At 37.5% G+C, this 26,127-nt stretch overlaps 2 protein-coding genes across 2 annotated transcripts in view; both read left to right on the plus strand.

Moving 5' to 3' along the window:
- Positions 1-12,391, plus strand: part of KRIT1 (KRIT1 ankyrin repeat containing) — a 47,937-nt gene extending 35,546 nt beyond the window's left edge. Inside the window, exons 13-17 of the mRNA XM_070728156.1 lie at positions 740-906; positions 1,107-1,194; positions 4,732-4,938; positions 7,214-7,330; positions 10,459-12,391. Of these exons, the coding sequence (XP_070584257.1) occupies positions 740-906; positions 1,107-1,194; positions 4,732-4,938; positions 7,214-7,330; positions 10,459-10,524 (645 nt within the window). The 3' untranslated portion in view covers positions 10,525-12,391. The remainder of the gene's footprint in view (positions 1-739; positions 907-1,106; positions 1,195-4,731; positions 4,939-7,213; positions 7,331-10,458) is intronic.
- A 4,816-nt stretch (positions 12,392-17,207) lies between these two features.
- Positions 17,208-25,631, plus strand: LRRD1 (leucine rich repeats and death domain containing 1). The gene is made up of 5 exons (XM_070728155.1): positions 17,208-19,226; positions 20,151-20,349; positions 22,696-22,857; positions 24,396-24,516; positions 25,451-25,631. Exons 1-5 carry the CDS (start codon positions 17,208-17,210, stop codon positions 25,629-25,631), a joined length of 2,682 nt encoding a protein of 893 aa, XP_070584256.1.
- The last annotated feature ends 496 nt before the right edge of the window (positions 25,632-26,127 follow it).

Here is a 26,127-nt window from a genome sequence, read left to right on the forward strand (position 1 = left end):
TCTTGAAATCCTAGCAGAATTAACTCTGCCATTATATATACCAAAAGGAATCAATATTAACCTTGGTTTTTTTCTCAGCTTTTTCTCTCTTTCAGGGCTACACTAATGTTTTCATAACCACTCTTGCAGCCCTTTTTCAATGTACCAACCAAAATATATCTACACACATTCCATCTGTAACATATAAGAATATCAGATTTTATTGATCTTAATTATTATGAAGCTTCAGTTATTTATGGTTATTAAAAGAAAAGCTATGGATATTTCATCCTGGGAAATGTATACAATTTTAAAAATGCAGTAATGTGCAATCTTCTGAAGTAAGCCCATAGAATTTACTCTCAGAAAAATACATATAGGATTGCAGTCAAAAGCTGGTTGTTGTTTTTCTCCAGAAGTATTTATATGATTGCTGTATTATAGAACATTGGGGAGGGGGGGGCAAATTAATTAGCTTTTAGGATATTGTCTATTGACAATTAACCCAAAGTGCAAAGCATTTGATTATTATTCATATTCTACTTTGAGCATTTGTTTGCTTTAAGTAGCTGTTAATGGCTTTGAATCTTAGAGATAGAAGTTGAAATTTAAAGGATGAATATATTGGCTTCTTACTGAATACAATAATATAAACTTGATTTTACAAATTCAACATCTGAACTTTGGCTTCATTTGATAGTGATTTAGTTATATATGCATATATCCATATAATATATGTCTTAATTTTATATGTTTTCAGATTGAAGATCCACTGGCAATCCTTATCCTATTTGATGAAGCCAGGTACAATTTACTGAAAGGGTTCTATGCTTCATCTGATGCCAAGCTGATCACACTTGCAAGCCTCCTGTTACAAATTGTCTATGGAAATTATGAAAGTAAAAAGCACAAACAGGGCTTCCTAAAGTACGTGCACTTAAATTATTGATATTCAACTGTGAATTCAATAAAATGTTCATAAAAATGCACTACAGAATATTTCATGCCTGAATCTTTCAGTGCATATTATTACTCTATGCATTTTATCACTTCTTTCTTAAGGCAAATATATTATATTTTTTCAAGTGTTCTATAATAATTTAATATGTATGATTTAATTTTTTTAGTGACGAAAACTTGAAGTCTATAGTACCAATCACCAAATTAAAGAGTAAGGCACCTCACTGGACAAATCGAATACTTCATGAGTATAAGGTGAGAGGTTTATTATAATGTTATAATTACAACATTATAATTTCAGAAATTCAGCATCTTATGGGAAAAACCTTGTGGAAATTTAAAGCAGAACATGCCTGAAACAAAAGTAGTGAATGTAAGATTTTTTTAAAATGGAATGGGTTACTACAATTGCAGTATTATTTTGTGATCACACTTAAAATGATATGGTGGTGCTCAAAAGATTAACCAAATTTTTCAGGAAGATAAACTAGGAAAATTAGAAGATTTGGTCCTTTTAGTTGATTAGCAAAGAACATGTTTGTTTTTTATGAAATTGCATAGGAAGTATGTAATTTTCTTTTCCTCTCTTGAAGTTGTAGAACTAGATAGATCCCCAGCAGTCTGGATTCAGGGCCGGCTACAGCACGGAAACTGCTTTGGTCGCATTGATGGATGATCTCTGGCGGGCCCAGGATAGGGGCTTGTCCTCTGTCCTGGTGCTTCTTGACCTCTCAGCGGCTTTCGATACCATCGACCATGGTATCCTTCTGCGCCGGCTGGAGGGGTTGGGAGTGGGAGGCACTGTTCTCCAGTGGTTCTCCTCCTACCTATCCGGTCGGTCACAGTCGGTGTTAGTGGGGCGTCAGAGGTCAACCTCGAGGTTACTCCCTTGTGGGGTGCCTCAGGGGTCGGTCCTCTCCCCCCTGCTGTTCAATATCTACATGAAACCGCTGTGTGAGATCATCCAGGGGCATGGGGTAAGGTATCATCAGTATGCAGATGATACCCAGTTATACATCTCCACCCCTTGTCCAGTCAGTGAAGCAGTGGAAGTGATGTGCTGGTGCCTGGAGGCTGTTGGGGTCTGGATGAATGTCAACAGACTCAAACTCAACCCGGATAAGACGGAGTGGCTGTGGGTTCTGCCTCCCAAGGACAATACCATCTGTCCGTCCATAACCCTGGAGGGGGGGAATTATTGACCCCCTCAGAGAGGGTCCGCAACTTGGGTGTTCTCCTCGATCCACAGCTCACATTAGAGAAACATCTTTCAGCTGTGGCGAAGGGGGCATTTGCCCAGGTTCACCTGGTGCACCAGTTGCAGCCCTATCTGGACCGGGACTCACTGCTCACAGTCACTCATGCCCTCATCACCTCGAGGTTCGACTACTGTAATGCTCTCTACATGGGGCTATCTTTGAAAAGTGTTCGGAAACTTCAGATCGTGCAGAGTGCAGCTGCGAGCTATCATGGGCTTTCCTAAATATGCCAATGTCACACCAACACTCCGCAGTCTGCATTGGTTGCCGATCGGTTTCCGGTCACAATTCAAAGTGTTGGTTATGACCTATATAGCCCTTCATGGCATCGGGCCAGAATATCTCCGGGACCGCCTTCTGCCGCACAAATCCCAGCGACCAGTTAGGTCCCACAGAGTTGGCCTTCTCCGGGTCCCATCGACTAAACAATGCCGTCTGGTGGGACCCAAGGGAAGAGCCTTCTCTGTGGCGGCCCCGACCCTCTGGAACCAACTCCCCCCAGAGATTAGAGTTGCCCCCACCCTCCTTGCCTTTTGTAAGCTCCTTAAAACCCACCTCTGTCGTCAGGCATGGGGGAATTGAGATATTCCCTTCCCCCTAGGTTTATAAAATTTATGCTTAGTATGTCTGTATGTATGATTGGTTTCTCAAATTTGGGTTAATTTAACTTAAACTTAAATATTAGATTTGTTTATATTGTCTTATTATTGTTGTTAGCCGCCCTGAGTCTACGGAGAGGGGCGGCATACAAATCTAGTAAGTAAGTAAGTAAGTAAGTAAGTAAGTAAGTAAGTAAGTAAGTAAGTAAGTAAGTAAATAAACAAACAAACAAACACAGGAAAGCATGTTTGGGCTATGGGCTGCAGGGAGGGGAGTAAGGAAGGCAGGCTGAGACTGGGGGGGATTAGGGGCAATTAGGTAGGCCATGACTTCACAGGCTTACCTAGCAGGCAGATCAGGGCCACAGGACTTCAGTCAGGTAAGCTGCAGAGCAGACACTGTGCTGGGCTGGGCGAGCGATCGGCGATTGGGGGACTGGTTCAGGGGTGTGGCCAGCCAGCCGTCACTACCGACTCATCGAACAGCCAGCACCCGCTGCTACTGGTACACAAGAACCAGTCCTAACTGGGAAGCATTTCACCCCTGGATCAGGGGCACAACCTAAAAAATTACGCATATAGACGCTGATTTTTATGGATGAAGACAAATATACGTGCCCCAAGATAATGTTGCAGGTCCAGTCTGATGCAGGTTGGATTAATGGACCAGTGGTTTGTTCTTCCAAGCTTTCAGACTCAGACTGAAGCCTGTGCTTGAGATTGGGAAGTTTCCTGAGGGTGAGTCTGAAATCTTTCTGAGACTCTAGAAAAAGTACAGAGAAGAGCAACCAAGATGGTTAGGGGACTGGAAGCTAAAACTTATGAAGAACTGTTAAGGAACTGGGCATGGCTAGTCTAATGAAGAAAAGGACCAGGGTAGAGAGGGGGGGGGGGGTCAAGCTATTTTTCAAGGCACCCAAAGGCCAAACAAGGAATAATGGATGGAAGCTGATCAAAGAGAGATTCAAGCTAGAAATAAGGAGAAATTTTCTGATAGTGAGAACAATCAACCAACCAGCTTGCATTTGGAACTTATGGGAGCTTCATCATTGTAAGCTTTCAAGAGGAAATTAGACTGCAATTTTTCAGAAATGGTGCAGGGTCTCCTGCTTGGGCCAATTGGGTTGGACTAGATGGCCTACGAGGTCCCTTCCAACTTGTTAATCTGTATCTGGTCCCAGGGGCCAACTCAAATGGGATCTTGATTCTTATAATTTTATGTATTTCCTCACAATGTACTGAAAAAAATTCAAAATCTTTTGGCGTAACTTTTAGACCAGTTCACAAGTTATTAGACTTAGCATTTACCTTCTTTAGCCATTTATGCATATTTGAAACTCAAAAGCGCATTCATTTTTACACAGGTTTTAACTTTCTTTGAAGCTTTTAAGTTTCAAAAAGAAGCTAAATCTATATTTATTTATTTATTTATTTATTTATTTATTTATTTATTTATTTATTTATTCCAATACACAATGAGGGTTTTAGTGGGTATATATCTATATACACATAGTAAAATACATGATGAAGGTTATAGAGGAGATACTCATAGTAAAATATATCTAAGAAATAATAGAAAAGAAGGTATGGTAACAGAACATATCAATGAAAGAATAGAAGAAGAGATATAGGAATAGAAGAAAGGTATAGGAGATATAGGAGAGGAATAGGACAGGGGACGGAAGGCACTCTAGTGCACTTGTACTCGCCCCTTACTGACCTCTTAGGAATCTGGATAGGTCAACCGTAGATAATCTAAGGGTAAAGTGTTGGGGGTTTGGGGATGACACTATGGAGTCAGGTAATGAGTTCCACGCTTCGAGAACTGGGTTACTGAAGTCATATTTTTTACAGTCAAGTTTGGAGCGGTTAATATTAAGTTTAATATTAATATTAAGTTTATCTTTTGTGGGTATGTCAACTTATATTTCCAGAGTCTCAGTACTAGCGAGGGTGTGAGTAAAGAGATGCATCATCTTCAGCGCATGTTTTTGCAAAACTGCTGGGAAATTCCTACGTACGGAGCTGCTTTTTTCACAGGACAAGTATTCACAAAGGCAAGCTCCAGCAATCATAAAGTCATCAGAGTTTATGTAGGCATAAATGTCAAAGGGCTCCACCTCCTAAATATGGAAACAAAGGTATGTGTGATGCTTTTATTGTAACTCTTATAAAGCATTATTGTTGAATACAAGGGATTTTTAAAAACAATATATACAAACTTTTTTAAGGCATTTCTTTGAGATTGGAGTTTCTCATGTCTGGCGGAAAGTTTAAGATGTGTAAATGTCAACTCCCAGCAGACTTGTTGGAGAGTTCTGGCAATTGAAGTTCACACATTTTAAACTTACTAAGTTTGAGAAAAACTGCTCTAAGATCATTCCAAGTTGCTTGACAGTTTCCTAAATATAGTATGAAAGTTTCTAGAGACCCTATTAAACTAGCTAGCTGTCTTGTATATGTATTTATTTAAAAGGGTGAATAAGCCATTCCAGTCACAACCAGCTCTTTAGAGGTACAGTGTTCCCTCGATTTTCGCGGGTTCAAACTTCGCGAAGTCTATACCACGGTTTTTCAAAAATATTAATTAAAAAATACTTTGCGGGTTTTTCCCCTATACCATGGTTTTTCCCACCCGATGACGTCATATGTCATCGCCAAACTTTCATCTGCTTTTAATAAATATTTTTTTAATAAACTTTAATAAATAAACATGGTGAGTAATAATCTAAATGGTTGCTAAGGGAAAGGGAAATTGCAGTTTAGGGGTTTAAAGTGTTAAGGGAGGGCTTGTTATACTGTCCATAGCCAAAAATAGTGTATTTACTTCCGCATCTCTACTTCGCGGAAATTCAATATTCGCGGGCAGTCTCGGAACGCATCCCCCGCGAAAAGTGAGGGAACACTTTATACAATTCTACTTCCTCAACTTGGACTAAATCAAACAAAATATAGCAAAAGTATAATAAGCATGAAATAAATTCTATCAATAATCGCAACCTATTCCCCAAATTAAAACTATTTCCATTAATAGAGGGACTAACATCCCAGGGCTTATTTGAACAGCTAAACATGTACAGATTTTCTGAATGCCATTTCAATGTTCAGTGGAATGCTATTACAAAAGAAAACAATAGAATCCCTGAAAAGTCCCTCAGTCTTTCTGCCAGTGAAAAACGGAGCTTGGGAGAGCTGCATATGGCCCTCCCAAGCTCCGTTTCTGCTGGCAGAGAGTTGCAGGAGGCCTTTGCAGCTGAAAACAGAGCTTGGGAGCCCATTTTTTCTGGCAGAGTGCTCGGAACACCGTAAGCACAATGCTACAAAAGTATCTATAGTTGTCAGTAGAGTCAATAAGTGATCAATAAATGCTGGAAGATCAGTTGGGAATCATTTCATCTTTGGAATTCTCTGTTGAGTTCCACCCCAGTCCTTAATCCTGAATGTGAAGTCACTAATGATGAAGCAGTGTTGTTATTCAGGATTGAATAAACATCCAGCAGTAACAGAAACCTTGAGTATTTTAATATAATAAATGTTAGGGAGTCGAAGAATCTGAAAATTCATGAATTCATGAATTGATCAAGTGAAGATTTTGGGGATTCCAAAATAAATAAGCAGCCCCAGCCCTCTGGAATCAACTCCGCCCAGAGATTAGAATGGCCCCCACCCTCCTTGTCTTTCGCAAATTACTCAAGACCCACCTTTATCGCCAGGCATGGGGGAACAGAGACATCCTCCCCCAGGCTTTTATATTTTATGTTTGGTATACAGGTGTTGTATGGTTTTAAATTGCTGGGGTTTTAGATATGTTTTATTTTAATATTAGATTTGTTTCACTGTTATATTGTTTCTATTGTTGTGAGCCGCCCCGAGTCTTCGGAGAGGGGCGGCATACAAATCTAATTAATAATAATAATAATAATAATAATAATAATAATAATAATAATAATAATAATAATAATTCTATTCTAATTACACCAAGCAACAGAGTTTCAGGCATTGACAAATGCACAGGTTTTTTTATGTATTTAGAAGGAAAAACATTTGTCCCCCATTAGCACCAGTGTGAGCAATACTAATTTTCTCCCACTAAACAACCTATTAGGTTTACTTCCCTAACTGGGATTGTTTTATAGGGTATATTACACACAATGGGTATAATTGGCTTCTAGAAGAATCAGAGAGGAACTGGAAGACGAAACAAGGTTGACATAAGAGAAAATAGTGAGATGGTATACAATTGCTAAACCTCAAAATGTATTTTGTTTTATTTTAATATGATTAGCTGTTGTCATTGTTGCCATTATTTATCATATGTGCTTTAGTCACCCCATTACAAAAGATTTTGAGCAATTACCACATCTTAATTCAAGACTGGTTTGTCACTTTTTTCCTTTTATATTTTTTATATTCCAGGCTTTGCTCATAAGTTTAAAATACGGTTGTTTTATGTGGCAGTTGGGAGATGGTGATACCTGTTTTCAAATACATAGTCTGGAAAACAAAATGAGCTTCATAGTTCACACCAAGCAGGTATTTAAATTATATTGTGACCTTTCCCCTAATATTCCTTAATGGCAATTCTTCCCAAATTAGGAACATATTGTTGACTGGATTATTAGATTAATGTAAAGTTATTGAATTAACTCTTCATAATATAATCATTTGATCAAACATGTTCTGGCAACAGCATAGAAATATTCTCAACTATAAAAAATAATAATAGTAAAACCTGCCATACACTGAATTCAGAATAGTTCAGGCAACTGGTCTGTGTTTGTTTACCGTATATACTCGAGTATAAGCCGACCCGAGTATAAGCCGAGGCACCAATTTTTGCCACAAAAACTGGGAAAACGTATTGACCCGAGTATAAGCCGAGGTTAGAAAATGCAGTGGCTACTGGTAACTTATAAAAATGGAAAACAATAAAATTACATTAATTGAGACATGTTTTAGAATATTTATTTTAAAGAAAACCAGTAAACTAGCTCTGTAAATTTAAAAGAGGGTAAACAAATTAACAATATTAACAATAAATTAAAAAGTAAAAAAAGTAGCTCGATCAGGAACAAAGCTAAAACCTAAGAGTTAAAATCCTTCAAAACTGGATTCCTTCTCATCATTAATTGGATTTACATTATTGTTCTGTTTTTATATATGCTGTGAGCCACCCTGAGTCCTTGGAGAGGGATTGCATACAAATCCAATTAAATAAATAAACAAACAAACAAACAAACAAATAAGTGTATCCAAAGAAGAGCTTCAGCATTAGCTGCTGTGAGGTTATCAGCATAGAAAACCAAATAGATAGATAGATAGATAGATAGATAGATATAGATAGAAAGATAGACAGACAGACAGACAGAAAAATAGATAGATAGATAGATAGATAGAAATAGATAGATAGATAGATATAGATAGAAAGATAGATAGACAGACAGACAGAAAAATAGATAGATAGATAGATAGAAATAGATAGATAGATAGATAGATATAGATAGAAAGATAGATAGACAGACAGACAGACAGATAGAAAAATAGATAGATAGATAGATAGATATAGATAGAAAGATAGATAGACAGACAGACAGATAGAAAAATAGATAGATAGATAGATAGATAGAAATAGATACAGATAGATAGATAGATAGATAGATAGAAAGAAAAATAGTTAGATAGAAAAATAGATAGATAGAAATAGATACAGATAGATAGATAGATGATAGATAGATAGATAGATAGATAGAAAGAAATAGATACAGATAGATAGATAGATAGATAGAAAAATAGATAGATAGAAAAATAGATAGATAGAAAGATAGACAGATAGAAAAAGAATTCCTGTCTAGCTCTGCCTCATAACACATTATTAGATCCTATCCAAGCAAGGACAGCAACTACCACAAAATACCATTTTTTAAACAGTTTAAATCCTTTCAAAGGAGGGGGAGGAGAATCTGACAGCAGGGGGCCTTTTTAATCCGACTCACCATTGCAAATGGCTGCCTTCTTTGCTTGAGCTAGGGAGAGGAACTACGGCGTGCCAGAGGGGACAAAAGCTGGTGCCTCCTCGCTCTGGCTCAAGCAATGGCGCCCTCGTGTGGTGACTTTGTCAATGACCCGAGTATAAGCCGAGGCTGTGTTTTTCAGCCCATTTTTGGGGCTAAAAAACTCGGCTTATACTCGAGTATATACGGTATTTATTTATTAGATTTCTATGCTGCCCTTCTCGAGGTGACTCAGGGCTGCATACATTATAAATGCAACAATATGTGAAAAAAATCTAAATTACTATAAAAGAATTATACAAATTACTAAAAACTATTAAAAACAACCCATCTACAGTCATGCACATTCATCCAATTCAGTCATACATAGAATTGGCTGGAGACAATATCATCACTCACGGCTCCCACGCCTGCCAGCAGAGGTAGGTCTTAAGAGTTTTATGAAAGACCAGGAGGGATGGAGTGGTATGTATTTCTGGAGGGAGTTTGTTCTAGAGGGCCAGGGCCACCACAAAGAAGGCTCTTCCCCTAGGCCCCGCCAGCCGACATATATCAGCTCATTTTGCAAGACTTATACAGAACATAAGAAGTGGTTTGAAAACACTTGAATGGTTAAGGCTGGATAAAATGTTAATAGCATCTTATATTTACAAAATGCCAAACTATAATCTAAAAATATTTCAATTTGTATAATTTATTATTAATAATTAATAATAATTTATTAGATTTGTATGCCACCCCTCTCCGAAGTCTCAGAGCGGCTCACAACAAAAATGAACAATGTAAACAAATCCAATACTTAAAAACTATTTAAAAACCCTTATAATTAAAATAACCACACAACTCAATCATACCATACATAAACCATAATAGCAAGGGGATACATCAGTTATCCCATGCCAGGCGACATAGGTGGATTTTCAGTAACTTACAAAAGGCGAGGAGGGTGGGGGCAGTTCTAATCTCCGGGGGGAGTTAATTCCAGAGGGCCAGGGCCACCACAGAGAAGGCTCCTCCCCTGGGGCCCACCAGATGACATTATTTAATCGACGGGACCCAGAGAAGGCCAACTCTGTGGGACCTAATCGGCTGCTGGGATTCGTGCGGCAGAAGATGGTCCCGAAGGTATTCTTGTCTGATGCCATGTAGGGCTTTATAGATCATTACCAAAACTTTGAATTGTGACCGGAAACTAATCGGCAGCCAATGCAGGCCGCGGAGTGTTGACAAGACATAGGCGTATCTAGGAACGCCCATGATTGCTCTCGCGGCCGCGTTCTGCACGATCTGAAGTTTCCGAACACTCTTCAGAGGTAGCCCCATGTACAGAGTGTTGCAGTGGAACTCAGATTTACTTTTCCTCCACCACTTCTTTTGACGTCTCTTCTGGCGTTTCAATACCCGGAGTTCCTCAGTGAACCAAGGAGCGCTCCGGGGTCTAGTACCACAAAGAGGTTGCAACGGCGCAATCCGGGCGAGAGCTTCTGTCGCAGCCTTGTGTGACTACATTGTTGTAACTATTGCTGCATTTGTACGCTGCACAAAATCACATATGACATGGATGCCCATATGAATTTGCTAAATAAATAGATAAAAATGTTACAATTACATGACTTTTATTACTGTTTTAATGTCTTTTTTTGTTTGTAGGCAGGTCTTGTCATAAAACTTCTGATGAAGCTAAGCAGTCAACTGATACCTGAGAGAAGCGACTAAATTAAATGGAGAGCAGTTGTGTTCAAATGTTCCACATCGATTAATTGAACAGGATAAAAGACATTGCCTGATGGAGGTCATACCAAAAACACTCTGTTCATTTAGTACATTTATATTGTACAGCACTGTTCTAATATGATCATTTAAAGTATTTGGATGGTAAAGCCATAAGAATAATATTTGTCTGTGAAATTAACAAGAATTCAGGACTATAATTCTACACATACTGAGGCATACTGACAAGGGAATTCTGGGAGTTGAATTGCAGATATCTTAAAAATGTCAAGGTTGAGAAACACTGCATTAATAAATTAAATAATAAATAACATATCTGAACAGACATGTTTTAAATGGGTTTAAATCTCTTCTGCATTATGAATATATTATATTTCTAGATTGCCCAAGAAAGTGCAGGTTTAACTGTAGGACAGTGATGGACACACGTCAAAGGTAATACACCACGATATTTTGGATGACGGTCCAGTGTTCACCAACATCAGCATCTATTTTCAAAAGCATGTCTGTTCTCACATGATTTTTGGAATCTGCACACTGGGAGAATGGGTTCTTGTGTATCCTCCAAAGCCGCTGGACGTCATGTGAGATGGCTGTGCTTTTGCATGAGATGGCTGTGCTTTAGAGCAGCGGTAGGCAACTCCTTTTCCTAAGAGGCTACATGAGAAACGGGTTGATGTGAAGGGCTGCCGCCATGCTACCCCAATCGTCCCAGTCCCATGGACCAAAAAGGACAGGATGTGTCTTGCAGGCTGTAAAGTGCCCAGTTCAGCTGTAGAGTCTCCAAAAATCAGGTGAAAGTGGGGTTTTGCAGAACCCTTTCATGTGGTTTTTGGAGGTCATGGAAAAGCATTCTCCAAAGAATACTGCCTGAAGGGCACATGGCAGATCTTGGGGAGGTCTGGGTTGTGAGGACAATTGCACTGTTCCTCAAAGTTCACGCGCCTTGAAGAACAGGGTTAGGGAGGCTTTGAGTGGCACCTGTGGTCCAAATTGTAATCAAGGTCTCTATTTCAGAGTGCTGTTGTTCAGGGCCAGTAGATGTGATGGGAGTGAGGAAGACAATTGCTTCTGTTTTGTGTGTGAGAGAGAGAGGGGAAGGAGGGAGGGAGAAAGAGACACAGACCTGTAGAGCCAAGTTAGAGTTTTTGACAGGCTGAGCCCAAAAGATTTGCCATCATTGTTATAGGAGCACACCAGGGTACTGACCACTGGATATGAAACCTATGAAACATTTGCATGGGATTTTTCTAAATTCCTTCTTATTTGTGGCGTTGTGGTTAAAATGTTGGATTAGGAGTGGGAGACACATATTTTTTTTCTTTATTGAAGAAAGAACACCACCACAATAAATGTGTCCACATGTACAAATCACAAAAGAGAAATTTGAGCATGGAGCGAGACACATATTTTAACTTGCCCACAAGCACACAATTGGACTGCGTAATTTCAGTATTTTTGCTAGGCTACCTCACAGTTGGAAAAATAAGAGGGGGTGCCCTCAGTATGCCTTCCTGAACTCCAAAATAAATGGTGCGACATGCATCCCACATAAATAAAATAATACACAGATGCATAGATGTATATTTGTAATTTGTGGGATCTGGGAATCTCTAGGGCAGCATTAGCTCAGTGTAACTGGCTATACACATTGATATCTCAAAGATACCTTGTTACATATTTTGAATAATTTATGTCAATAAGAGTTACGTACAATTCGAAATATATATTATGTCCTTGCTGCATAAGATAATAATTCTGTTTTTAAATTATGTTTATGAAATACAGCATTTAAAAATATTTGTATATAAGCTCAAGAAAATGTTTTTTAAATAAAAATGTTTGATTAAAATATGGTTTGGTCAATATTTAAGTATTTGGTGATAATAGATGATCCTTTATAAAATTTATATAGTCAGTGCAATGAAACGTGGATTTATTGGACTACAAATGTGGATGAATTTTCCATTTTTTTTTCATTTTAGTAATTTGTGGATGTCATTTTGTCATTTATGGATGACATAAGGTCTCTCCAGCCACTGAGGTTGACACATTCCTCCCCTTTAGTTGAGGGAAGCTCTAGTCTAAAATACAGTAAGCTCTAATTACGGTATATGGATGGTCCTACTAGCAACTCCTTTGAAATATAATATAGTAGAAATATATTTGGCTCTTAGCCAAACAAAGGATAGAATCCAGAGTCATGTGGTGTACATTTCTGTGCAAAAAGGTCAAAATTCAGTATTACATTAAAAATGTTGTGTAGCCATTAGATAAAGGATTTATCTTCGAGTCCCAGAGAACCACTGCTAGACATTGTGCTCATCGCATATGGTATTTTCCTGTATCTTCTATTATTCTAACTCAAAGGTCAAAATGTAGTAACCAAGATACTTGAGCAATGCTGAGAAATGAGGAAATTCTAGTGCCAGAATGATGAAATTCACCATTAAAGTACACACCACCTTTTTGTATAAAATCATTTGTAAATAAATAGCTGAACTTTTAAGCAAACCATTCCTGTTGGCAGCTATTGCTTTAGTGCAGTGTTTCTCTGACATGCGACTTTCTGGCTTGAAATAAACTTCCCATCAATGTACCCAGCATTGGATTATAACTATGTAAATCTATGTTTTTATTTATTTATTTATTATTAATTGAACTTGTATACCGCCCCTCTCTGTGGACTCAGGGTGGCTCACAACCTATCAAAAGAACAATATACAATAACAATAAATGATACGTTTTTATTAAATCTTTTTATCTTTTAAAAAATCGTTTAATCTTTTAAAATTTAAATGAATACGTATTTTCAGTGTAATAAAATGCACCTTTTTTCTCCCTAAAAGGGACTGATAATTAGGTTGTGTCTTATACCCCAACCCTAACTAGCTGCTAGCGACCTTCCCAGCTCTTACCTTGCAGGTTCTTTCATTGTTTCTCTCTGTGAAGAATGTTTTCCAAGCCCTAAGTCTTTGCAGCATTTTTTTCATTGCTCTAACTTGCTCTGAGTAAGTTTCTTTCCAGCCCTAACCAGGTGCTAACGATGTTCCCAGGTCCTACTGGCTTACAAGCTCTTTCATTGTTACTGTCTGCCAAGAATGTTTTCCAAACCCTGTCTTTGATTTTTTTTTCATTCTCTATTTGCTCCAAATGTTTCTTTCCAGCCCTAACCAGGTGCTAACAATGTCCCCAGCTTTTACTGGCTTACAAACTCTTTCATTGTTACTCTCTGCCAAGAATGTTTTCCAAACCCTCGGGGTTTGGGGTTTTTTTTGCTTTACTTGCTCCAGATGTTTTTTCCAGCCCTAACCTGGTGCTATTAATGTTCCCAAGCTCTTTTGTTGTTACTCTCCGCAAATAATGTTTTCCAAGCCCTAATTCTTTGCAGTTTTTTCCCCATTGGTCTAATTTGCTCCAAATGTTTCTTTCCAGTCCTGACCAGGTGTTAATGATGTTCCCAGCTCTTACCAGCTTGCAAGCTCTTTCATTGCTACTCTCTGCAAAGAAGGTTTTCCAATCCTTTCCTTCCTGCAGGATTTCTTCCTTCTGGTGGCTCCAGTCCTGTGTGGCAGCGGTGGTTGTCATCCATCTTTTGTAATTTCCCCTTTCCCCTACAACTCCTACAGGCAAACAGTGTATCCACAGCAGATCTGACCTGCTGTATAATAAGAGACAAACTAATTTGTGCATGGCTACACTGTGGATTAAAAGTATCCTGCCGGGTAGGATGGATGACCGCTGCTGCCACCGCGCAACACAAGATCCGTCAGAAGGAAGAAATCCTGTAGGAAGGAAAGGATTTCCTGCTGGCAGCTCCCGGCCGGGATGGATTGCCGCGGTGGTGTAGGAACCAAATTTTGATCACATGGCCATGGAGACGATGCTATGGTCATAAGTGTAAAGAACAGTCACTTTTTCTGTACCATTGTAACTTAGAATAATCACTAAATGAAGGTTGTTAGTCAAGTATTACCTGTAATGCAACTTTTAAAAAGATATGAAAGTAGCATTACAATTAAGGAGCAGCTTTCTGTAATCTTACAGCACCAACACCCCAGGGAGAAGATTCTAACACAGCAAGAAGCAATTTTCCCAGAGCTATGAATTACCAACAGAAAACAAACGGAGGAAATGAAGATGGAGAGGTAAAAGGGCAGGAATTTTAAATAGGCTAAGGAATAGGAGATATGATGTCCCCTCCACCACTATCAATCTTTCCAACCAGTTTACATTAATTTGCAGTAAAATGGATTAAATACTGCTTTAAATAGATAATAACTGTGATAACCGGGCCAAAAAATTCCGGTGCTGCTGGGGAGAGGCAGATATGATGGGAGACATGGGGCAGACCATTTTAGGGGAACGAGGGAACGCTGCCTGAGAGCGATCCCATGTTCCGGCCCCATGGACTCAACCTGGAGCTCTGGTGATGAGTGTAATCCGGGCCCTGGACTCAGGCTGCTGCTGCTCAATGCAAGGTGGGTTGCGAACAAGGCCCTTCTTATCCAGGATCTTATCCTGGAGGAGGTGGCCGACCTGGTATGTGTGACTGAAACCTGGCTGGGCCCAGAGGGAGGAGTTCCTCTCTCTGAAATATGCCCAGTCAGATTTCAGGTATAGCATCAGCCGCGATCCCAGGGAAGGGGGGGGAGAAGTGGCTATTATAGCCAAGGAGACTATTAGCCTGCGCAGACTCGCTGCTCCTGAGATTGTGGGTTGTGAGTCCCTCCTTGTGAAATTAGACTTAGGGGTCCAGGGGGGCTTATTGCTCACGTACCTGCCTCCCAACTGCGTGTCAACAGCCCTGCCTGTGCTGCTTGAGGAGGTAGCTGGGCTGGTGGTGGAGTTCCCCAGACTCATTGATCACATGGCCATGGCCAAGTGACGGTGAATCTACCGTCACTTGGTGAATCCTCTGGGCTAGCACAGGAGTTCATGGCCACCATGACAGCCATGGACCTGACCCAAGTAGTTGAGGGTCCAACTCACGAGGGGGGACATGCACCCGACATGATATTTCTCTCGGAGCAGCTGAGTGATGGTCTGAGATCTCTTTGCTAAAGAAATAATTCCCTCAACATTGTCAAGCTATTTACAAAGTCTGCACTACTATTAATCTTCTCATCGTTCCCATTACCCATTTCCTCGCACTAATGACTGTATGACCGTAACTTTGTTACCTGAATCCTTTCAATTTATACTGACTGGTTCCTAATATTATTTGATTGCTTATTTGTACCCAGACTATCATTAAGTTTTGTACCTTATTGATGAACTTATATTTTACGTATACTGACAGCATATGCACCAAGACAAATTCCTTGTGTGTCTAATCATACTTGGCTAATTTTAAAAAAATCTATTCTATTCTGTTCTATTCTACTCTACATTCTTCTAAAAATACCAATATGATGAATCACCATATTGTCACAGAAGACATTTCAGAGGCCTCTGTATTTTTGTTTGTTAAACTGTTAAACAAATAAGGATTTCATCATATGAAACATTTTCATAAACATTGCACTGATATGCTTTCAAAAAGAAAGAAGTTTATGTTATCCACTCTCAAAAACACAAGATAATATCAAAGTTAAAGAAATATATTGTCAATTACTTTTAAAAAATTGCTTGTGATAAACACAAATGTTATACACTGAAATCCTAGATCTAAACAGAATCTCTGACGGTGAGAAAAATAAGCCAATCAGAATTGCTTTAAATTGGAACTTCCATTAGAAAATCTCTGACAGTTGGAAATTGTTAAGGTGAGGTTTAAAAGAAGAATATGCCCTACTTGATAGATATACTCTAGTATTTAGTATCAAGGTCCATAATGCATAATCTTAATATCTAGGTATAAGTCTTATAATATTTGGTCTTATTTCTAAGAAGACATGTTTACTTTCTGCATTGTACAGTTACAGCCATCAATGAAATAAGGGGTAGTCTTATTTGAATAGGATCTAAGTTTTATAATAAGTTTTATTGTTATTAGAATAAGCTATTGATATTACTAGAATTCTCTTATTTATTTATTTATTCAATTTTTATGCCGTCCTTCTCATTAGACTCAAGGCGGCTTACAACATGTTAGCAACAGCGCTTTTTAACAGAGCCAGCATAAATTGCCCCCACAATCCAGGTCCTCATTTTACCTACCTCGGAAGGATGGAAGGCTGAGTCAACCTTGAGCCGGTGATGAGATCTGAACCACTGACCTGCAGATCTACAGTCAGCTTCAGTGACCTGCAGTACAGCACTCTACCTGCTGCGTCACTCAGGCTCTTAATTTTTACAAATTAATTTTATAAGATACATTATTTTAAATGTAAGTGTGATGGTTCTAAGCCAGACATGTCAAATTGCGGTGTCACATTGTCATCACGTAACATATCACGACTTTCTCTTTTTCGCTAAACCAGAGGTGGATGTGGCCAGTGCATTATGCATCCTGCCCATGGGCTGAGAATTTGACACTAAACAGCTAAAATTTAATCTGTGATATTTTTGCTTGATTACTATTTCACTAATATTGTCTTAATCCTGTTTTTTACCTATCATATATCTTGCCATTATATTATCGTTTTCTTGTTTATTTTTTATTTTTAATAAAGGCTGGAATAAGCAACAGCAACAACTGACCTTGGTTTTTTATAAAGTACAGTATGTCCGATAAAGAAGAAGATATAAATGAAGATGAGGTCAATGAAGACTCTCTAAAAGAGGTTGAAAATGGCAGTATGCCACCTCTTGAAATACTTGATGCAACTGAAAGTTCTTCTAAGCAAATCCTGGGAGAAAATTACCAAGAAACAACTGATGCTAATGAAAGTGAAACTATCTCACAAACATTGGAAATGTCAGAAATATCTTCCAGCAATTTGCCTAAGGAAAAGGCAAGTGAAACTGAGATTGAAACTGAAAAAGAAACAAAAAGCTCTATGGATCTTGAACAAGATGAAGAAAATGAAAAAGACATTTTAATTTCTTCAGAGAAACTGAAAAAAGTTCCAGTAGATTGGACAGTCGATCCAAAACATGTTGAACTTCTGGCCTATCTATATGCTGAAGGATTAACTGAAATCTCACAAGATTTTCTTGTAGTTCAAGCTAAAAAAAGTTTTATACATTCTGTAGAAAATGCTTCGATATATCAAATGCTAACAGAAGAATCACAATCTGATATGATGCTTGACGAATTTACAGTTCAGTTAAATCAAAGAGGGCTCATTGAATTTCCTTCAGGGATTTTTGATGTAAGGAAGTTGAAGTTTTTGAATTTAGACAATAATGAAATAAAGACCCTACCAAAAGAAATAAGGTTGCTGAAAAACCTGGAAATACTATCTATGGAAGGAAATCAGTTATCTTCATTACCTCCTCAAATTTGTCTTCTTAAAAAACTTAAAACTTTGAATCTCAGTTATAATCAAATATCATCATTCCCACAAAATTTTTCTGAATTATCAAGACTCAGATGTCTTTTGCTCAGTTATAACAACATTGAAAAAATCAACTTTGCTTTAGAAAAACTTGACAAGCTGGAACTGTTAGATCTGAGTGGAAATAATGTGACCCTCCCAGACTCTATATCTACCATGAACAAATTAAATGCACTCTGTTTAAATTCCTGTGGCATTTCAATATTCCCAAAGATGGTCTGTTACATTCCAAATCTAAATAAGCTTACTTTGTCAGAAAATCAGATCCAAAGTTTAACAAAAGAAGTCAAAGAACTCAAAAACTCTTTAAAAGACTGTTCATTAAATAACAACAAACTTACATTTTTGCCTGTGCAGCTTTTTCAGTGGGTACATATTGAAAAACTGAGGCTGGATAACAACCAGTTAGAAAGTCTTTCAGATAAAGTAGAAAACCTTGGAAAACTTCGTGACCTTAATCTTTCTAAAAATCTGTTAAAAATAATTCCTGATAGTATTTGCAACTGTACCATGATAGAATGCCTCAACCTTAATGACAACGATTTGAAAGAGATTCCTTCCACTCTATACAGATTGAAATATCTAAAAGAATTGTACCTAAGCAGAAACCAACTGAAATTCTTAGATGAAAAAATAGCATACATTAAGAAACTCTTAATTTTAGAAATATCAGGAAATTCATTAATGGACATTCCTGTTGAAATAAAAAGCTGTGCTGAAATCATTAAAATTGATTTAAGTTATAATAAATTAGCTGTGTTTCCACTTGGATTGTGTGCACTAGGTGCTCTTAAACACTTAAATCTCAGTGGAAATTATATTTCAGAAATAACTATCGACATTTCATTTATAAAAAATCTGCAGCATCTAAATTTAAGTAAGAACAAATTGCTATCGTTTTCCATACACCTTTGTACGCTTTCTAGCCTGAGCTATTTAGACCTAAGTAATAATGAAATAAGCACTGTTCCCGTAAGCGTGCATCAGATGCAATGTCTTCAGATTCTGCTTTTAAACAATAACAAATTTACCTTGTTTCCCAGAGAATTATGTGTTCTACGTAATCTAAAGGTTCTTGATCTTTCTGAAAACAAAATACAGTTCATTCCTGAAGATATTAAGAATCTATCAAATCTAAAAGTCTTAAACCTATCAGACAACCAGTTTGAATCATTTCCAAATGAAATATGCCAACTTATATCATTGCAGAAGTTAAATCTGAGTCAGAAAAACGGATTAAGGGTAAGCTACTTAAAATTATGATTCTTTATGCTGCCTGGGGAATCCAGAGAGTTGAAGTTCATACATCTTAAGTTTGTCAGGTTTGAACGTGATATACAGTATGTTCTGGTATGCTAGGCCCAATAGCACAATCAAGATTAATGACATTTTCTCCATTTTAAAATTATACCTTATGTTTCAGAGATCTTCTCCTTAAGCTCTTATTGAAAGGAATTGAATTTCCCTTAGATTATATCTGTACTCTGACTTCTAGAAATCTGAAACAACTCTTAAAGATCAGACATCAGAGAACACCAATTTCTGCAGTTCAAACCTGAGCCATATACAGTGGTACCTCTACTTACAAACTTAACTTGTTCCGTGACCAGGTTCTTAAGTAGAAAAGTTTGTAAGAAGAAGCAATTTTCCACATAGGAATCAATGTACTGTAAAAGCAAATAATGCGTGCGATTGGGAAAACCACAGGGAGGGTGGAGGCTCTGTTTCCTCCCAGGAGATTCCTAGAGAGGCCCCAAAGAGGCTTCTCCCCGCCTTTTCCAGCCATGTTTCCTCCCAGAAGATTCCTAGAGAGGCCCCACGGAAGCTTCTTCCTGCCTTTTCCAGTTACAGTTTCGGAGGCTCAGGTTTTGTAAGTGGAAAATGGTTCTTGAGAAGAGGCAAAAAAAATCTTGAACACCCGGTTCTTATCTAGAAAAGTTCGTAAGTAGAGGCGTTCTTAGGTAGAGGTACCACTGTATATTTTTTCAGTTGGGAATATTAAAATACTTATTTGGATTATTATCTTTGTTTTGTTTTGTTGTCCAGCACTGTATTAGCAGAATCTATTCAATATTTTCTTATATAGGTAACAAAAGATGATTCTTTTATTTTTTAAAAAACCCAATCTCTTAGTAAATAAGTATTTTTAATTGGTTTTATTTTCAGTTACAATCATTGACAGAAGAGATATCAAACCTGTCATCTCTGAAAGAGCTGGATATTTCTCACAATGAATTACAAGAAATACCAGAAAGTATAGGAGAAATACAGAGCTTAGTCACTCTAATAGCAAACAACAATTGTTTAACAAAGCTTCCTTCAAGTTTTTCATCTCTCTATAATCTGGAGGTTCTGAATCTGAGAGGTAAGTAGTTTTAAATTCATTATTAAAGGAAGTGATTCTCAGGTGTGAAAAGAATAGCCTTATTCCGATGAGAATGTGCAGAACCAATATAAAAGTAACAATGGAAGAGAAAAAAGATATAATATACAAGTGTATCTACAACAAACCAAACTCTCATTAATAACAAAAACAGAAATACATTAAATAAAGAAATAACAATAACAGAACTAGAAATCATAATATGAAAACAAAAGAATAACAAAACTCCGGGGCCAGATGGTATTACACAGAAGGCTTCTTCATTTTGCAAGGAATGAAAGCCAGATTTATGCACAAGGAAAAAGAGCCAGTTGTGCTATTCAAAAGCAGCCTATCCTGGTAGGGCCACAAATAGTTAATTCATTTCATTTACTATTCTTGATCTTAATCACAACTGTAGAGGAAAATAGTTGTGGAGTTTTCAGGCTCCTGAGCCAAGATAACTTGCCTGGTTTGAGGATTGTAGCTGGCTTGCAAGCAAAGTGTGTGTATGTATGTGTGTGTCCACAGGTCTTTTGCCAACTTTCGCTTTAGCAACTGACATTTTGTTATTTGTTTATTTTTAATGTTTTGTTTATTTTTAATGTTTTCTTCACATTTTTATGTACTGTACACATCTATGCACATGCCATAATAAGACATATCAAAACATACATGATTTTACATTTTATCCAATCTATCATGAATCAATATCCTATTTTTGCATATATTTTATACTGCTATTTATCAGTCTGTTTTTCCTCATTTCTTTACACTACCCTTCCTCTATCCCTATCTCCTTCTTCTGTCTTTCTCCTTCTCTCTCTTTTCCTACTCCCCTCCCCTCCTTCTCTTCTCCCTTCTCTTTCTCCCACTTAACCTTTCCCTGAGTGATTCTAATCATAATTCATCTTATATTTAAGACTGGTATTCCCATACATCTTTTAATTATTGGTGTCCCTCTAAATTCATTGTTTTCTATATCCCATCTATCTGTCTATCTGTCTGTCCATCCATCCATCCATCCATCCATCCATCCATCCATCCATCCCTCTTCATATAATTTTGTCATCTGGGTCTACCACCTTTTATTCTTTATGTTTTTCCCTTTTAGTCATTCTAACTTAATTTCTATACATATTCATTTTCTATCCAATCATAAAATTTCACCCATACGTTATAATATTCTGTATCTTCCTTGTCTTTAATTTTCATTGTCAGTCTATTCATCTCTGCACAGTCCAATATTTTCTTAATTACTTCTCATTCAGAATTTTTTTGTTGCTTTCCATCCAGGTCCCGTCAACTAGACAATGTCGCTTGGCAGGGCCTAGGGGAAGAGCTTTTTCTGTGGGGGGCCCAGCCCTCTGGAATCAGCTCCCCACGGAGATTCGTACTGCCCCAGCCCTCCTTGCCTTTCGTAAGAATTTGCAAACTTATTTATGGTGCCAGGCTTGGGATCATCAGATCCCAGCCTCTGGCCACTGAATACTTACTGTTCTGCCGGTGTGTTTCAACCGCCCATAATTACAGGGTAATTAGTCCAGGAAGACACACACCACATAGGAAAACCCAAAAGTTTTTATAAACAGAAAAACAGAAACAGCTCCCTTTTTAAATGTCAAAGGGATTTTCTGGTACACACAAGGTGAAATGCAATCCAATTGCTCACCCAATAACTGGGAAATTGAGTCCAATTCCAAAGTGCAGAGAGTCCACACACACACAATCCTGAACAGCAAAAAAACCATGATCTTGACGAAACAATGAATCAGATAAACTGCCATGAGGCTAACACACCAGGCTGCACTTTTATCTGTAGAACTAATTACAGCAGCCCCACCCAACCACAGGTGGCTTCATTTTCTCTTGTAATAATCCTTCAGTTGTTGTCTCCTATGCATCACTCTACGCATGCATGGATGTGTCATTAATTGTTGTTCAGAATCCAGGGATGATACAGATGATTGATCTTCTCCTGGGCTGCCTGCCAAACTCCTCTCTTCCCTGTCACTCACGCTTCCTTGGTCAGAGGAGACAGATTCTACCGGAAGCAAAACAGGCCTGCGGCATGTGGATGTCTCCCCCACCTCCACCTCCACATTGCTTGGGTCAGAGCTAACCACAACAACTTACTATGCTTGGTTTGTATTGAATGAATGATTTTTGATATTTAGCTTTTATAATGTTTTAAACTAACTATTTATATTAATTGGATCTAATTATATTTTGTATACTTTTATTGTTGACATGTTGCAAGCCGCCCCGAGTCCATGGAGAGGGACGGCATACAAATCTAACAAATAAATAAATAAAGCAAATACAGTTCCTTTTTATTTATTTTACTAGAAAACAAGCTTGTGTACTTGCCTAGTGATATGTGCCACCTTCTGAAATTAAAGAATATAGATTTTGATGAAAATATTCTCATCAGGCCTCCGCTGGAAGTCTGTAAAGGGAAACAACAGCTCCCCATCATACATTACTTAGAAAATGCTAATCAAAGAGATGGTAAGTTTAGATTAAATTTCCCAATATCTATAGACTTTCTACTCATTTCTCAGACTGTTTTCTTTGGGCTTCTGAAACTTCCTATCTACAATGGAATTGGGAGACTTCCTTGTTTCTCTGATCATTTTATTTTTTACTGGAGTAATCCGCATGAATTAGAAGAAATTTAGTGACTCTATTATAGCATTGATAGATAATATACATTGTTCAATGATGTTGTAGTTATGAGTGGCCTTGCCAAAAAGCCCTAGCATCAAATTATGACTGCTGCAAATTGTTTGCTGAGCATAAAGACATAGCTATGCTGCACCAACATGTCACCTTAATTTACACTCTGAGGAATCTGCCTTAATACTCTGTTCATGGGTCAGCTGCTTGCACTAAGCCTCTTCTTCATCTCACTGTGGATACCAGGATGGCAAAGGCCTTTGTAAACAGAGGTGGAACTGACTTAAAAATTACAAAAAGCAAATACTGTACCCTTCGAAGACATAAGAGAACCTATTATTCCACCTAGTCTTTTGAACCTTCAGAGAGAAAAACTCCATAGTCCAAATTGAGAATTTAAGGTAGCATTTAAAATAAAATCCTTAAACAAAGAGATAAATTAATCCAGCAGCAGTTTGAAGTTTCTGTTCTCCTATTCCTTTACCAACAGTTTTAATAAATCTTCCAACACTTCTTGAATTCAGTAGTGTCTGACCCCTTCCTTCTCTCTACAGATAGCTTTCCAGATTGAAAAACCACTTCTCTTGCTTGTTTAAACAGATCTGATAAATTAATCCAAATTATGTTTTCTCTGCTGGCTTCTCTCCTCTGCTATCTCCCTCAGCCCCCTTCTCTAATCCTTTAGTCCTGATCAAAATAGTCACAAGCACTGACTTTGCTGATACTTATATTCTGATGCTGTGATTTATTTAAAAGAGGTTGCATTTTCCCTTCCCCATACAAAAGAAAATCCTTAGTTACTTTGTATTCTGCTGAACACTGAATTGCATTAAATACAATTTTGTTCATTGCAAATACCTGGAGTAGCATAAATGGCTCAAAATTCAGCCCACTTTTGGGGGATCTTTCTCAGGACTCAAGCTTGTTATTTAGGTCCTACCTACTTTGCATCACAAGGTCCCTATTGTTTCTTCACTTCTACATTTTACATTTATCAGCAGATGACTGGATGGGCCCAGAGAACATTAATCAATATCTATTACAAAGCAGGAAAAGCAATTCCATTTAAAGTGTTTTTCTAAGCAGACAACTATATTAGTAGGCTGAAATCAAACAAAATGAGATACTACAAATTAATAATTGCCTCTACACACTGTTGGCTATACAGTATTAAGAAACCCACCATTTAATAACTAGTTAAAGATACAGTTAGTCTCCAATCTTAAATTATTTTCAGTTCAGATGCACACTGAATTGTGATCTTAAACTACTCTTATTAGAGCAACATTTCCCTGAATTGTGTTTATAGTCTAAATAATTTGTAATATCAAATTGTTATCCTCTAATATTTACAATGTGTTTATTTTTAGAAAAAGTGCTGGAAAAAATATTGAAAACCATTAGTATTAATATTGCTGTTGAACATTTGGATCATTTTTGCCGAAAAATGAAACTTGACAATGATACAATTGTAAATATTGAAAATAATAAGTGAGTGATATTTAATGATCAATATTTAATGAGTCATTCTATTCTATTTTGTATGGGTTGATCGCAGTTCCCTTTTTTGTAAGCCACCCAAGATGCCATTGTGTAAGTTGAGTGGCCATATAATCACTTATGTAAATAAATGCAATGTCTTTTCCCTTTTCTAGTAGATAGCAATAGCACTTATTTATATACTGCTATACAGTAGTTTACACCTTCTCTAAGCGGTTTGCAGTGTCAGCATATTGTCCGCAACAATCTGGGTCCTCATTTTACCCACGTCAGAAGGATGAAAGGCTGAGTCAACCTTGAGCCTGATGAGATTTGTACTGCCAAATTGCAGACAGCCAGTAGAAGTAGCCTGCAGTACTGTACTCTCATCACAGCATCAAAAGATAGAAACATAGAAACATAGAAGTCTGACGGCAGAAAAAGACCTCATGGTCCATCTAGTCTGCCCTTATACTATTTCCTGTATTTTATCTTAGGATGGATATATGTTTATCCCAAGCATGTTTAAATTCAGTTACTGTGGATTTATCTACCACGTCTGCTGGAAGTTTGTTCCAAGGATCTAATACTCTTTCAGTAAAATAAAATTTTCTCATGTTGCTTTTGATCTTTCCCCCAACTAACTTCAGATTGTGTCCCCTTGTTCTTGTGTTCACTTTCCTATTAAAAACACTTCCCTCCTGGACCTTATTTAACCCTTTAACATATTTAAATGTTTCGATCATGTCCCCCCTTTTCCTTCTGTCCTCCAGACTATACAGATTGAGTTCATTAAGTCTTTCCTAATGCGTCTTATGCTTAAGACCTTCTACCATTCTTGTTTAATGCTTTTAATCAGTATTTTTGTTAAGGTTTCATTGGTATATTGTTTCACAGATTCTATCAATCTGGGGGAGATCAAGCATTTTTCTGTTTATATTTTTAGATCTTTGGCATTAGAAGAAAAAGTTGCCGAGGCCTTGGATTCCTGGAAAAAAGTAAACGAAAATTTGTCTCCAACTGATATGGTGGACCAGATGATTAGAATATTGATTATATCTGGCTTCTATAATTTGTCAAACAAAATCAAAGTTTTAAAGCTATGTTCAAGACAGGTAATATTTTGAAAAACTCAGTATTTCCAATTTCAATAACCTGGACATATCTTGAAACTAAATACATTTATCAGCATTCAGTACTTTGTTGATTTAGTGTGCTTAATCAATTACACTCTTCATGGGGTTGCCCTTGAAGACCATTGGAAGCTGCAACTTGTCCACAGTAAGTATTGCAGCTGTGCTTCAGCAACACTACTATGGCTTGAGGTGCATTGGTTTCAGGCAATGCCAGACATTGACATATATAAAGCTGTACATTATCTGAATTATTTTGGAAAGAGGTTCCTATTGCATCTCTCCATTCAGTAAGAAATATGGTTTAGGTCCAATCTAGGCAGCAGAGTCATGGGAGTCAGGAGCTATGTTCCTAGTTCTAGCTGAGAGCAACCCACCACTAAACTGGGGGAAAGGAATAAAAATTGAAATTATAAATAAAAATAACCATTATTTAAGATTAAAATGGATCTCAAATAGAATTGCAAAATAATTGTGAAATACCCTAATT

This window comes from Erythrolamprus reginae, chromosome Z (assembly GCF_031021105.1).
Source record: "Erythrolamprus reginae isolate rEryReg1 chromosome Z, rEryReg1.hap1, whole genome shotgun sequence".
Lineage (NCBI taxonomy): Eukaryota > Metazoa > Chordata > Lepidosauria > Squamata > Dipsadidae > Erythrolamprus > Erythrolamprus reginae.

Coding starts and splice junctions, on each gene's coding strand:
- LRRD1 (XM_070728155.1), top strand. CDS start 17,208: ATGTCCGATAAAGAAGAAGATATAAATGAAGATGAGGTCAATGAAGAC. Junction 20,350..22,695: donor GGAGGTTCTGAATCTGAGAG/GTAAGTAGTTTT, acceptor TTATTTTACTAG/AAAACAAGCTTGTGTACTTG. Junction 22,858..24,395: donor AAATGCTAATCAAAGAGATG/GTAAGTTTAGAT, acceptor GTTTATTTTTAG/AAAAAGTGCTGGAAAAAATA.